The sequence below is a fragment of the Oreochromis aureus genome, linkage group 20 (genome assembly GCF_013358895.1).
Source record: "Oreochromis aureus strain Israel breed Guangdong linkage group 20, ZZ_aureus, whole genome shotgun sequence".
Classification (NCBI taxonomy): Eukaryota; Metazoa; Chordata; class Actinopteri; order Cichliformes; family Cichlidae; genus Oreochromis; species Oreochromis aureus.
Genome location: NC_052961.1, coordinates 9,612,385 through 9,627,928, shown reverse-complemented (window position 1 = coordinate 9,627,928; position 15,544 = coordinate 9,612,385). Strand labels below are relative to the sequence as shown.

Here is a 15,544-nt window from a genome sequence, read left to right as displayed (position 1 = left end):
TCACATTGTGCTGAGTATTGGTCAATCCAGTAAGTGCTGTCAAACAAATCGTTTTTATTCTGGCAAAAAGAAACTACCAGTTGTAGTGAATCATGATCAGTAACTAGAAGATAATGTGCTTTGGCCCTCATCATGTATTAAAAGATTTAATTGAATATATGTAAATATGTGACCGTGTGTGGATTATGTGGAACCATGAAAAGGCCAGAGCGACATTCATACCCAAGATCAGTCTGAGCACAGCTGTGTATTAACTGTCATTTTCTGACCTCTGGATGGCACTATTTGTCAACTTTCTACATTCACTCTTTCTCTTTACATTCCCTCACTTTAGAAACTCATTTGACTTCATTATCACACATCGATTCAAAGATCTTCTCTTATTGTCCGACATGTTTAACATGTGGCTTTTCCAGGTATAAAGAACATTTCTCTCTTGGCATTAACTTTGTCATGCATCCAAAGCTGCTGCATAAGAGTGAGCTCAGTTACAAGTGTCACGATAATCCAAGTGTGAGGGGCAGCATGCCAGTCCACTCTGTCATATCTAAGTGGCATTATTGATTTCATGTGATGACTGTCTATTTTAGTTGTGGCTATTATTAGAAATGTCCGCGGAGGCGCTGCACTGCTCTGTGACCATCTGTAAGAACAGGTGACAGACTAAAGAAAAAATGTGAACCCTTGACCTCTAAGGCGAGGTGATCCGAGATCTCTATTATGCAGTGAGGGAACATTTTGTTCTGAGGTTTTTCGGTCCTATTAGAAAGCATCTCTACAAATCAATAAAAAGTTTATAGTACTTGTAGTAGTATAATATTTCTGGGATTGGTATCCTACAAAATGACATTAACTCCATCCATGAAGGTTCTGATAAATATTAAAATGATTAAAATGATGAAGTTCAACTTCATTAAATATGTTTGACCTTTTGATGACGACCGTCATCAAAATACCAAATAGGGGAATTTCTTTTTTAAGATTGTTGTACAATCCCCAATCCCTACCAGTAATTTTCCCGACACTTGTCGAATCCATGCCAAGGATCATTGAAGCTGATCAAGCAAGACACGACATAAAAGCCTGACTAAGACACTTAAGGTTGTTTTTACCTTTTATTTTTCATGCATTTGTACCCAGTCTGCAGGACCTCTGTTCTATATATTAACACCCATATGTTTCAATGAGCTACAGCCTCCGCTTATGGTTGTGTTACTACCTGTATGAGTGCTTATGGTGTAACATGAAGATGCTTGTCTTGACTTTGAACTTATAACCTTGCCACTAAGCACGCTTAAATGTCACCGTGCCCCTTTTAAACCAGCCACTCATGTAATTGTGTACTATCAACGAGAAACTGCTAGCAGGAGCCCATGCTGTCTATTAACATAACTCGATATGTGACATAAAGTGTCTTTAAAAAAAACGGAGGAAAACTGAACTGAGCCAGTATTATAAATAGCTCTTCAGATGCTCTCTTAATACTGCGGGTGTTCATATCTGAGATTTCATGAGTATTTTTAGAAAGTGATTTTATCTCAACATGGAAGAAATCTTCAGATTTTTAGCAGTACCCTGTGCTCCTTGCCGTGGTTGTGCATCAGATGTGATTATTTCAAGGCTGCTAATCTATTTAAAGACATCACAGGGAGGGAGGGTGTTATGTTATGTCAAAAAGTGGAAAAAGATCAGTTACTTAGTTGGACTGTTTTAAAACATTTGAACAAGAAGGGTCCTTATGTGAGAAATAAAAATGTATTAGATTTAAAATTAGAATTAAAAATCGGGAAGTACCACAGTTGTAAATATTGATTTTAATTTAAACATCCAGAATGTTTATTTTTTTCATCTGTAGCAACAAGTAAAAATAAGTGTCATATGTATCATGATTTAGGATTTTTTAAATTTCATAATTACTGTAACCAACAGAACTGGAAAAGAAATCAATGCTATCGGTTAAAATCATATTCATCTTTGGTTTTACTCTTTTTTTATGGTAGGTTGCAGTCACCAGCTCTATCAGCTACATGCTGACATGTTGGCGTGACAATAGTATATTGTACCAGTTCATCTTGTGATACAGGCCTTAATGTAGTGGCGCCTGAAGTTAATTTTGGTTGCTGCCTTGTTTCTCCACTGCTTCTTATCTCCTCCCAGGCTTCAGATTGGGGACCATACAACTTACCAGAGTCACCTTTTTAGGATTACTTGTGACAGTGCTAATAAACAGAGTAAAAATGATCAGAAGTTGCAAAATAGCAAAAAAGAAAGGGGTACCATTAGGTTCAAAGACACAATTTTTGTAGTTTTGCCTCCATACATGCAATTTCATGTCCAGGCATTCAACTTTAATTTATGGGCTTTTACAAGCGTATTTCATTAACTCTTTAGGAATTATGACCATTATTCATAAAGAAGTTAATATTCAGTTCCTGATGTTAAGTTCCTCATTTTCAGAAGTTCAAACGTAATTCAGCAAACTGACATAATTTTAAATGATGGTTTTAAGGTCAATAACTGTCTGAAGTCTGAAAACCACCAATTCTTCTGTGTCCTCCCTTGAGATGTTTTGAGAGAAATTAGATTGATTGCTCTTAGATTGCCTTTGCACTACACTTTGGGTCATTATCCATTTGCAGTTTCAGAGCATTGGCTGAGTCTGAGCAGCCAATGCATCCTTCTATTAACAGTCATATCATAAATAAACACTAGTGACCCTGTTCCACTGGCAGCCTTACATGTCTGTGCTGGAGTATTGCCCACATCGTGTCTGACAGATAATGTAGCTTTTAAGATTGGGTTTAAAATTTTCCTTTTTTGATAAAGCATACAGTTAGGGCAGGATCAGCTGACCCTGAATCCTCCCTTAGTGATGCTGCAATAGGCCTAGGTTGCTGTGGTTTCCCATGATGCACTTCACTCACCTTTTTTCCACTTACTATGTGTTTACACACCACTTTGCATTTAATTATTAGTTATTATTACTCTGGCTCTCTTCCACAGTGTGTCTTTTGTCCTGTCTCCCTCCACTCACCCCCAACCAGTCATGGCAGATGCCCCTCCCTTGTCGAGGTTTCTTCCTGTTAAAAGGAAGTTTTTCCTTCCCATTGTCACCAAATGCTTGCTAATAGGTGGTCATCTGATTGACTAAGTTTTCTCTTAACTACATTATCTGGATTAACTTTATGAGACTTATTACTATTAACACAGATGAAAATGTATAATTTTGTCGTTGCTCAATTTAATTTACTGCGTCTCTTATCTCGATCCTTTTCCTTTTCCTCTTTTAACACAATCCTGCTGTTGCTGCAGGGGCAGCTCTACTGTGCAGGCATGGGGTGGCCCTAAAACGATCTCTTGCCACCCTAGTTTTGCATATGAAAATGGTGTTTATTAAAATAAATTAGCATTAACACTTTGAGCTTAGACACAATTAATATTAAATATGAATTCTAAAACTGAATATATTGCATTAAGTTAACCCCCCTTTTGACAAATGGTTCAGCATATATTAGAGAATGTAACACTTGTAAATGTGTAAAGAAATGGGTTTGATTTCACCACCCCATCTAATTTTCATCCTACTGGTGTTGCTATTGATTAGCAATAAAATATTATTGATTAAAACCTGTTCTCATATTTTGGTTGGACATCTATCACCAAATCAATATTTACTTTACACTCCACGTGGAAACATAAATTGAAATAAATTAGCTTTGTTCCAGACTCGGTGCTGAGTAAAAGGTGAAGCACTGTAAATATCCCGGGGCAAGGAAAAGAATATGAGGAACTCCTGCTCTTTTCCAATTCAAATTGTTTCATTTAAATACTTCTAAATATGACTTTACGTGGGTGGTATCAGCTTTTAGGACAACAAATGGGGTCAAACTCATTTTAAGTTAGTCGCCACATGGAAACCAAGTTGATCTCATGCTGATCTCATCTTAGTAAAACAGATGAATAATATTCTCTAAAAACAAATGTTCAAGTTTCTCCTGTTCTGTTTGTCTGAAGAAGTTCAAGCCCATTGTTAACCAAGTCTTGCTTCACTGTGGTTTGTATAACAAGGGCTTTAAAACTGATAACGATTCAGACCTTTGGCTCAGATGAAACTCAATTACTCTCCTGTTCTTAAAGAATTGCACAATGTTTCCTGGTCAAACTACAATAAAAAGTCCAATTTTTACACTCTATGATGCCATTGTGTCGCAGAGATTGGAAGCTGTTGCTGTATTGCTCTGGTTTGTCTGCTTATGTTTGAACACATCAGACTAAAGTCCAGGTTTCACCTGATCAACTGTCTTGTCTTCTTTGTCCTTTTCTTCTCCTCCAGTGGCTTCTTTATGGCTCTTTGGCTGTGAAGACCTAGTTTTTTGTAGCCCCCTTCCAACAGTTGCTGTCAAGATGTGTCTTGGGAAGCGCTGATATGGACTGTAGAGTGTATTTAATTAGTGATTTTTGAAGCTCTAATAAATCTTCTGTATGAAAGAGGATCTCTGAGTCGGTTCTCTTAGGAGACATATTTGGTTGTTTTGTGGCTGCAACTTCTATTGTATTAAAAGCTTTATGCAACATCTGGAAAGAAATGTTGTGTATATATACATATCTTGCAATAATATGGATTTCTTTAGTAGTTGGAGAAATCTATTACAAAAACATCTCTGATGGTTTCAAATCCATTAACAAGGAATGCCCAGCTTGATTGGGTCATCAATCAAGCTGGGCATTTATTTATTATTATTTATTAATAAATTATTTATTTATGTCAAGGATCAAAGATCAAGATTGTTCTACATTGTCCAAAATGAAGAAGAAACCTTGAATGGTTGGGTGGGCTTATATTTAAGACAATTATTTGCATGGCTGGTTGAAACCCTCGATCACCATGTTCTCACTCGTGTTCATCTGTTACACAACAGATTTTATTTCACTCCTGGTCAGATGAGACTCTTATGAAGCTCGTCACTCTGCAAGCTTAAAGCATGACTTTGAAACAGAAACCATTCAATTGGTCTTGATTTAGAAATTTGAATTTCTTCACACACATAAGGAACTTGCATAGTTTTGGATCCACAGGCGGCCCCTAAGCCTCTAACTCTGTCTAAAGCTTGTTCATCTACTATCATCGGCAATCTAACAAGACATGTTCAAGTTACTCTCACTTTCCCCAGTTTCAGCCAAAGTGTAATGAGTAGATCATAAAAGAGTTGTCCTATCCACGCTATCTTTATCAGTCACATAAGTTTGGTAATCAAAGTGATGTTGGTTTTATATAGTAGCTCTTGTTGCACAAGTCTTCACTTTTCCAATTATATAATCTTCCTTCTTGCATATTAAGAGACATTACCATACCAGACAGAGATCTGAGATTCTGTAACTGTCATGAAGAAACATGAGATGTGCACAGTGGAGAACAACACGTACTGAGAGTTTATCCTACAGTGCAGTAACACGGGTGCAGCTAAGGATAGAAAGTACAAGCCTATACTGAGTCACTCATCACGATGCAGTGTAGTAACTGGTAATAGTTCTGGACCAAATATGTGCAGATAAGTACAGATTAAAGACACTGCAATTAATCCTTGTGACCGGTCTCATGTAAATCATAGACTGCATCCTAAATTATTGCAAGTCTACAAAAAACATGACATGAACTAAAGCCATTGCATCTGATTTTTTAAGAACTCTGTCCAAGATCAGCAGACTGTGAAACATTTTGCAGGTGAAAAATAAACTCTGCAACAGAGGAGGTGGCTATTTCTTCATTATTGTTGTACATCATGCAAATATATGCAGATGCGGGTATATTTTTAGCTATATAAGCTATACAAGTCTTTGCATGTGTGTTTCCTCAGGTTTAGAGTGATCCCTAAAACTTAGTGTGGCATCATCCATGCGTCATTACAACACTGGTCCAGACAGTCATCTTAACAATGGAAGAACAGCATTAAAATGTAACACATTTTTAGTTTGTTGTTGCCACATGATTCTTTATAATGAAGGTTACTCTGACTTTTAAAAAGATTTTATGCTCATTCATGTCTTCCTCTGAATTTGATCTAATTCTGGTTTTGAACCCTCATCTTGCAGCATCATCAGGCCAAAAAGGTCTCCTGCCTTCAGTGTTACATGTCATCTTCTTTCTCCTCCTTGACTGTTACTAAACACTGATGAGCCCATGTAAATACTGCTAAATGGGCCTGCACTGCCACATGCTTAACACATATTTTAATTTTATTGATCTGTGTGTTTTTCATATTTATGTGTTAAATGTGTTTTGGCTCTACTGGAAAGCATTTTGAGTCAGTTCCTGTTATTCTTAAAAGTGCTCTATACTGTAAATGAAGGTTTAATTTCACAAACTGGTGCATTTGAGTAATCTTTTCATTCATACTTGATCATTTATTGTGGGAAAAAAAATTCTTTTCTTTTCTTTTCTTTTCTTTTCTTTTCTTTTCTTTTCTTTTCTTTTCTTTTCTTTTCTTTTCTTTTCTACCAGTAACACCTCGAGCTTCATGAGGTTCATGTGTGTGTTGACATACACTCAAACATGCATTCGTTATGCAATGATGAAGTAGTCTGGGTCACTTGAGACCGAACTGAGAAATCCACCAGCTTCTAAAAACAGATCAGCACATATCTGGGAGGGAAGAGGGTAGAGGGGATTCATTTTTGAGCGGTATGTACTGATCTGTCGCCAGAGGAAGAAACTCATCTTGACTGAGGTCAAAGGGTATTGAGGCAATCAATCAAGAATCCCTTGACTCAGTTTAGCAGGCTACATTCACAACAGTATACAGTGACTGAGAGAGAGCTCAGCACACTGCAATGTAAGAAAGCATATTAAAGCAGACAAAATACAAGTGATGTGATGAGCCCAGCTGCAGCTGCTGTCAGGGTGAAAAAGTGTTGATCTTTATGTGGGACTGCATAACATTTTTATCCCTTGTCGTCCTGTGCCGCTAATTACAACAACATTCCTTATTTTCTTGCTTTTATTAAATGGCTTTAAAGAAAGCCTTCATTATGGATTTCCTGCAGGTTACCATGTCACTGTCTTTCAAGATGGTCAATTGCAGGTCACCAGACAGTCACAAGCAATGCAGCAATGGTGGAATATAATGGAAACTACCATAGCTAGAAGTGCATCCGGCTACATTGAAGAGGAAACTTTAACTGACTTGGTGAGTCGAAAATGATTCTCCGTGGGGGGGTTTCCTGCTACTTATCATAAACTGTATGTAAAAGATAGAGGTGGTTTCTGATGAGCCAATGTGGAAGCGCCTTAAGCCTGCATTCTTTCTAATAGCAGTGGGTGATGCCTCTGGTTGGAGAAAGTCCTACATGTCATATAAAAGTATATGGGAAAACAACCGAAATGCTCACTTGATCTGTGAGCTCAGTAAATCTGTAAATGATTTTTGGTGCTTTCATGTCAGCTGCTAGTTTCATTTTATTGAGTACAGTATGATGATCATTTCATACATGGTGGTAGTCATTAGAGTTACCACGAAAGATGGCTGTGTAGTGTCCCTTGATATCCCCTCAAGAGCCAAACTTCATGCGTTACGTCAGCTTTTAAAAAAGCAAAGATGATGGCTGCCAGAATGCTCAGTCCAAGTTAGCAGACCGTGACTCTGCAAACTGGTGGCTACTGCCACAGTGGCTTCGTCCTTCTTTTAGTTACAGTATGTTGCGTTATTTACATTTTTATGAGGTTTATAGCAAAAGAACATCATATTTGAACAAATAGAATCTCATACATCTTAGTTCATTTTCCAGCACTGGTGACAATTGAATTCAGAGGTCACAAAACATCAAGAAGTGTGTCCAGCTGACTTCAACTTTTTTTGTTTATCCTGATAACTTTGTAAGACTGATGACTTTGTAAGACTGATGAAGATGTTTTCTTAATTTGCAGTACCATGACCTTCATAGCCTATGCAGCTGTCTCACAGTGGCAGGATAAACAGATAGATAAGTGAAAACTGTGATGTGGATTTTATTTTTTAAATACTAAGCTAGCACTGTTGGGGGAATGACTTTAAATTCCAATTTTTACAAGCCAGCTCTTAAATATACTGGAAGAAAAGCCACTCTAAGAGGAAATTTAGTTTAGTCACCAAAACTTTGTTAGGAATTCACGCAACTCAGTTGAATTTATTGCAGCAAATTGTTCACTGGTCATGTGTAAGAAGAACTACATTTAAAAAAACACACACACAAAGTATTTAAAGAAAAAAGAGCAGTTAATATAAAATTTGGCTTTATATTTATACAAAGACCATCAGACAGACACCTGATTCCATGGTGGGGGCATTGCACCACTTAGTTTACTTCCACCATGCAATAAATACCCTGAACCTTTGCTAATAAATAGCAATCATTGATATTTTCAGGAAGCCTATCCAAGATTATGCTGTTGCAGTTTGAGACTTGAGTAACACCTACCCTTTTGCACATGCTCTAAGTGTGTGGTGGTGGCTGCCTGCCAAATCACTGCCTGGGCATGACTTTGTAGCGGAAATTGAAGGCGGAGCTTGCAAAAAGGGCTTCAATTACAGTAAGACAGGCAGCGTGACATAAAAAAAAACATTCCTTTCCTTTTATGGTTCTTTTCCTTTTGAAAGTTTCAGTAGGTAGGTAAACCAAAAATGACAAAAAAAAAAGAAGTGAGTGAATGATCAAGATGTAGGATCGGTTCATTACTCCCCAACGCTGCCTGAGCTAAACAATAAATAAATTAAGACATTTAAAATATCCTAAACATTCAGAGAAAAAACAGCAAACGCACTCAAAACATGCAGTTTGACATTTTATTAAATGTTTATCTGCAGTAGAAGAGAACATCTTTGTACATAAAAACAACTCATCCAAAACAAACTGTATAAAACAGTTCAAGTGGCACCAACACCAGACTTCATAACAGATACAAAATCATTTACAAACAAGACCAGTGTGTAAGACTGTACTGGAAAATACACAGTATGTTAGCTGCTCAGAGTCGATTCATGATACATGAACTGTACTGCTGAATAAATCTGTGGGTATTGGCTATTTTAATACTGGAGCTGAAAATATCACATTAATGCTTTTTGCTTATATCATTCAAATGATGGTGCGGACCTTATTTGAATTCATTTGTAACTGTTTGGAAAACTGCTGTCATTTCCCTCCATTTGAAAAAGTTTCCATTCATGGCACCTCATATGTAAACAGTTACTGTTTGATCCATGAGATGGCCTCTCTAATTCCATCTGGAGAGATTACAGTTTCCTAACCAAATAAAGAATCATGTGATAGCTCCAAAAAAAATGGGACTTTACAAGTTTTATTTCATTTTATAAGTCAGAAGTAGCACTTTCCTTCTGATAATCCATAATCCCTAAGGATTGCTTTTTTTTTCTTAGCTGCATGCAGTTTTACTTTGCTACCTGGAGTATGAGCACTCAGTCTGTTTGCTTTGGCTCTCAGATCAGTTCCAGATTTCACATCACAGATGGCATATCTCCCATCTCACGCTCAAAATGGAAGCGTATCCAGGAATATTTTTTCCACGATCGGTGGCGGAGGAACGAGGTCTTCTAGTTTAAGGTAAAAGATGCGCTGGAGGCCTTGAGTGCACAGAGTCCTGAGCTCAGGCAGCTTCCCGAGAAGTCTGGATAAATAATTGGGCCGCAAAGAGTCAGAGCCACAGCCAGAGACGTGATCTTTGAGGCAGGTGATGAGCTGATTCTGCAGGTCTTCCACACGTTTTGGTTCCTTAAGACCATGCCGATCTGAGAGAAGAAAATAAGAGTCATTAAGCCATCATTTATCTGACTTTAACAAAATAAAACTAAATACAGATGGAAAAGCATAGCATCGTGGCCACAGAGGGAGGAAACAAGCAAATAAAGACCAATATAAGGTTATCAAAGGTGACCCCACTTTGAAATTGTGCACTATATTTTGAAATATAGCACAGCGTAGATTGTGTTTAGGTCAGCTGTGATATATAATGTGCTCCATGTTATATTTTGTCATACACTTGTCATGCCAGTATTTTGAAGCAGATTCCCTATATATAGTGCTGTCATCTGAACTCAGCATGATAGTTTCTTACCGGTGATTATGACGAGGGCTGTGAGGCAGGAGAAGGAGGAAACATCGAGCTTCATGCGATGGAGATTTTGCGAAAACTCCAAGATGGAGTCGATCCAGTCGCCAAAACCCCGTACGCACTGCGTTTTATGAAGTACGACTCCATTGCAGAAGATGAGCTTCTCCGTTTTAGGATCAGACCTGCACAAGAGAAACACAGTTTGTTAGCTGTATAAAATATCTCAAGAATGTTAAAAGTAAATGCCAAAGAGGTAGTTTAAATTTTTTTAAAGGAAGTTACACTCACCGAAATGCAAGACGCAGGATGTAGAGTTCAACAAATGCTGATTCGAGCAGCAGTTCCTGATCCTCAAGGCAGAACTCAGAAAATCCCGGGATGCTATTTGCCCACTTCCTGATAACCTCCATAGAGGCTGTAAGCAAGTCGTAAAACTGTCTGATGTCACTGGCGTCCTCTTTCTGATTCAGGCTGGTATCCATCTCAATGTACTGAAATTAAACACAGCGCAGACATTTAGGTAGCTGTCTCGGTTTATTCATTTATTTTTTTAGCAAAGATTAGTCCAAAAGAACTGAAACAGTTGTAGAAAATGTCTTTTTCTTACCTTGGAATAATCCAGTGTCCCAACGCTGGGGTTTGAGTCAATATGTGCCCTCACGAGTGAGGCGATCATGCTCACTGGAGACACAGCAGCTGTTACATCCGGAATAATTTTAGGCTTGGAAGGTAAGCGGCCTCTTCGTCCTTTCAGGCTATCAGTTCTGACAACTGTAACAAAACAAACAAAAAAAGAAATGTGGTAAATCTGTTACTTCAGGTTCAGTGTTAGCATCCTTCTACACTATGAATCATGTGTGTTTGCACTGCACTCACCTTCCCTGACCATGCCTACAGCTAGACACTTCTGGAAACGGCAGAACTGGCATCGATTCCTCCTCCTCTTGTCCACAGGACAGTCTTTGTTGGAAAGGCATACATACTTTGAATTTTTCTGCACAGTACGCTGTAAAACAGAAAGAAGAAATGCTCTTAACTCACATGGCACAAACAAACAATTCGATAACTGTTTTCAAATAGATGACTTGGCAGGACAGAGATATCAAATGTTATTACCTTGAAAAACCCTTTGCATCCTTCACATGTGCGAACTCCATAGTGATGACAGGAAGCGTTATCCCCACACACAGCACAGCAGCCTTCGTTGCCACCTGGACTTTTCAGCTTGGGTGACAAGCTTCCAGCATCCAATTGGTCAGCACCATCAAAGTTGCATGCATGCTCCATCTCCAAAGTGGGAAAGGTCAGCGAAGATGGGTGAGGATGGCTCAAGGCGAAAGCATCATGATCTCGTAAGTGTGGCTGACCCAAAGGAGACATATCCTCCATGGATCCTGCACCAAATGTGAAGAAAGATGGTGCATGGGGCACTGATGTCTCTTCAGTTGCCCAGTACCCTGGACTGGGTGAATATGGCCCAAAGGCTGAATCCCAGGTGGATGTGTGCTGACTCTGAAACCCAGGGGTTGAAGGAGCCGAGGCTGATGCAGGGCTGCCATAATAATCTGACCCAGTGGGGGACACAGATTCATCGGGGTAACTCAACATGAACGATCCAGGGTAGCAGCCGTAAACTTGGAGTTCATCGAGCTTGAAAGGAGTTTCCTGCGCTGAGGATGGAGCAACATGGGCAGGAGCCGTAGTAAACTGGCATGAATATGCATCGAAGTCTCCCGTGGGAGTGCCCACCAGGGAGCCGATGCTTGGCAAGGATGGTGCAGAGAGGTGCTGGTCCAGTGGGCTACTCATTCCCACAGCCAGCCTGGAGATAAAGTCTGTGTTCTGAAACTCTGAGCTGCCGAGGTTGTTCTCACTAGGCTGAGATCCGTGCTGGGAATATATGCAAGTCATGACTGCAAGACTGAAAAACACAAAAAAATAAGAATATAAGAGAAGCCACAAAATCCTGTGATTATCTTCACCCAACCTTCAAACTTTTGCAAGTTAACCAGCTATAACAGAGGTGGAAGACGCTGTTTCTCCACACAGCCTTAGACAACATAAGTGCAAGGCCACACGTTGGATAAACAGTGGTTAAAAGTTAAAATAAAAGTATTATTATGAAAACGAAAAAGCTCACAATACTATAAACATTAAAATAAAAACGGACTAAAATCATCTGAAAAGCAGCCCAAAGCCATTGCAGGGATTCAGCTCGAAATTTCATAGAAAAATATTGCCTAGTTTTAATTTTTAATTTCCTTTTTAAGAAGCTTGCCTCTCATTTTGTCTATGTTGCTGTAGGGGATGTCTCCCCTTTTCAAGCATTAGTTTGATACAACACTAATTAACATCAAGTATGCTTCATTGCAGCATCTACAGATATGCAGAAAGTCTTAAAACATGATTAGACCATACCATCATGCAGGACCTTCTCGAACTCTTGTGCAAGTCCAAAACTCAAGTGACCCGCCACACGGTGAATTTCGAAGGATTTAAAGAGCCCGACTGGAAGCGAGTTAGGCATCATTCATTACTGGAGAAGGTTACCCGTTTTATTTATGTATATCACTTAGTCGTGGGGTATAAATATAGTCACGCCTGCAAAGTTCATTGAGCTTGACTTTCAGACATGGGTCCAATGCCAACCCATGAATCACATGTTACATACTACGATACCGCGGAGAAGACTGATGAGGCAACGCACTTGACATACTTATTCCATTGGTAGCCTATATTAGTGTAGATGTAAATATAGCAAACTTACAACATAATGTATTTCTGCAAGCACAACTTCAAACACGTTTTCGTTTACAAAGGTGTAAACAGATGGCTGCTTTCGTTCCGATTTAAAGTTATTTTGCTACCAGATTAAGTTTTAGTATCCTACAGCTGCAGCCGTTACATCTGAGAACTGAAAAAAACCGACATCCCGCATTCAAGTCTATTGTATTAAAGATCATTCATCCCCATTCTCACCTGTTGGGTCCGTCTACAAGTGTTTTGAACGGTCCGTATTCCACAAACGACCGTGTGTCATCTTATGTGTCTCTCAGCTGAGAAGCAGTCCCTGAGCTCGGGTCCCGGGAACAATTTTATACGATTGGCTTTACTCTACCCATGACGCAGGAAGGTTTCCATACATGGGCGGGGAGATTTCCAGTCTGCGGCCAATCACAGCGCTGTTCGAGAGAACAGTCACAGGATGACGCACTACGGGATTCCGTTGACGCGCATACAACCAAGAACCGCAGCATTGTCCTCGCTGAGCAGACACGCACGCACAGGCACGCTCTCACTCTCACACATGGCCAAATAAAACTCTACAAATACAAATAAAAGTAATTCTGCACAGGCAAACACTGATAGTCGACTCCCCACAAGAATGTCTTTGTTATAGGCTGCCATGCTTTGCTGATTATTGGTGGAAAAACTGTGATTTTATCATTTACAAACAGGAAGTCACAGATGTTTTTCTATTCCTGTGAGAGAGAGAGAAAAAAAGCTATTTTTAAGCCTGCTGTCTTTGGGTAAGAATGAAGAAGAATACTGCTGAGACCTACATTTTACATATCTGCAGTGTACAGGGCCATCGGGTGTTCTGCTTTGTATGGGACTGCACAGAAATCATTCAATCTCCCATCTTTAGTGAGGTTACTGCAAGGACAAAGTAGGCACACACACAGTGGTGGAAATATTATTTGATCCCCAGCTGAATTTGTAAGTTTGCACAGTTACAAGAATTGAATAGTGTATTTGTCTTATGATAGTTTCATTTTAATTGAGAGAGATAGTATATCAACCAAAAATGCTGAAAAAATACGCTACATGAAAGTTATAAACTGATTTGCATGTCAGTTAGTGACGTTAATCCCTAAGTAAAACATGACTTAGTACAACAAGGGTGGAGAAGCACTTGTTGGCAGCACAGCGGTAAGATGTTTCTTGTACTCGGTCACCAGGTTTGTACACATCTCAGGAGGGATTTTGGCCCACTCCTCTTCACAGAAACAGTCTAAGTCTGTTTCTTGGGTGGTACTTGGCAGCACAAAGCATGAGCTCCATCACACATTTTCTCCAGGATTGAGGTCTGGAGACTGGCTACATTAATTACCTTAACTGCTCCTGCTATGGGCTGATCAGTCACCTTTCTGATGGACCCAGGACCCAGGCAGGATCTTGCATAGCATTCTGAATGATTGCACTAACAGGTGTTATGTTCTCACAAAGCTTCTTGCTTTGAAAGGTCTTTGGTCTTGTCCATGGTGGGTGAGAAGTTGAATGAAGAAAATGATTTTGTGGAGAGGTGTGCTTTATACACAAAATGAGTTGAGATCAGCAGTATCTGTAATTGATGTGTTATAATCTGTGTGCTGCATGGACACACAGCCAAACTGTGGGAGCCAGAAATCAGGCTGGGTTTTAAGGCCCTTTAGCTAATGAGGGCCAGTCAGTTTTATTACTGTGGTTTTGATTCAACCTTGTGGTTGCATCCTTAATGTGAATATATTGTCCTGCACCTAACATGTAAAAAAGAAAGCTGACTAAACGCTGAGTGCTTAGGAAAGGCACACATAGTGAGCACTCTTTGCATGAGCAGGAGGGAGAGCCATCGTAATCCATTCATGCTCCTGTCTCACGAGACACTTCCCCACATTTTTTAGTTGCCTCTTCTTCAGCCACATGTTTGTGCAGAAATCTGCATTCCCAGCAGGAGATGATTAACAGACAGAACAGCAGCTGAAATAACAGTTAACAGTTACTGCAACAGGAAAAGGTGAGTAAAAGAGCATACAAAGACAAACCTTGCCTTCCATTTATGGCTCAAAAAACTGGGCAGTAATGTAATTTTTAAAACAGCACACTTTTCCTTCATATTCTTAATACCAAACCTTTAACCCGCAAAGCTTATGTTTATTCAATGAGTTAGATGTATCAGCTTTTCAGACTACCTCTCAGTATTAGTAATGCTTCCCACATTTGCCCTACATTTACTTGCTAGCATCTGATCGCCTTAAGTGTGATTCACAGAGTAGTAATCGGTAAAACAGAAATTAAAACTTGAGTTAAAGTGAAAACTCAGTCCTTAGAGCTGAGGTCCTGATCTTTGCTATGTGTGAATTGGTTTTTACTGATTTACATGAGAGCCCTTAACTGTGACACAAAGGCCTTCATGTGTGTGCCTTTTTGAGACCTAATTGCAAAGCGGATCACTGTCTCAGAACCTAGTTTGAGATCATTGTTTCTGTTTCACATATTGGTAAATTCTTTTGTGTTTTTTTTGCAAAGATATTAATCAGTATAAAGTAGAGAAAAACTGTATACAATGAGATCAAGGGGGACTCTGGGTTGGACATTTGTACGTGATAATTGCTAGCTTATAGTCTTTACTCATATGAGGCTCTCCTGTCCACCTACACAAGTTCGTTAGAGGGCACCCCT

General features: G+C 39.2%; 1 protein-coding gene across 1 annotated transcript; it reads right to left on the bottom strand.

Moving 5' to 3' along the window:
• Positions 1-8,802: 8,802 nt before the first annotated feature.
• On the bottom strand, positions 8,803-13,219 carry nr4a1 (nuclear receptor subfamily 4, group A, member 1). The gene is made up of 7 exons (XM_031742029.2): positions 13,082-13,219; positions 11,219-12,023; positions 10,979-11,108; positions 10,710-10,873; positions 10,391-10,593; positions 10,106-10,284; positions 8,803-9,779 (listed from the first exon to the last, which is right to left on the bottom strand). Exons 2-7 carry the CDS (start codon positions 12,011-12,013, stop codon positions 9,523-9,525), a joined length of 1,728 nt encoding a protein of 575 aa, XP_031597889.1. The 5' UTR covers positions 12,014-12,023; positions 13,082-13,219; the 3' UTR covers positions 8,803-9,522.
• Between the last annotated feature and the right edge of the window lie 2,325 nt (positions 13,220-15,544).

Coding starts and splice junctions, on each gene's coding strand:
- nr4a1 (XM_031742029.2), bottom strand. CDS start 12,013: ATGACTTGCATATATTCCCAGCACGGATCTCAGCCTAGTGAGAACAAC. Junction 10,285..10,390: donor ATCCTGCGTCTTGCATTTCG/GTGAGTGTAACT, acceptor TCTCTTGTGCAG/GTCTGATCCTAAAACGGAGA. Junction 9,780..10,105: donor AGCCCTCGTCATAATCACCG/GTAAGAAACTAT, acceptor TTCTTCTCTCAG/ATCGGCATGGTCTTAAGGAA.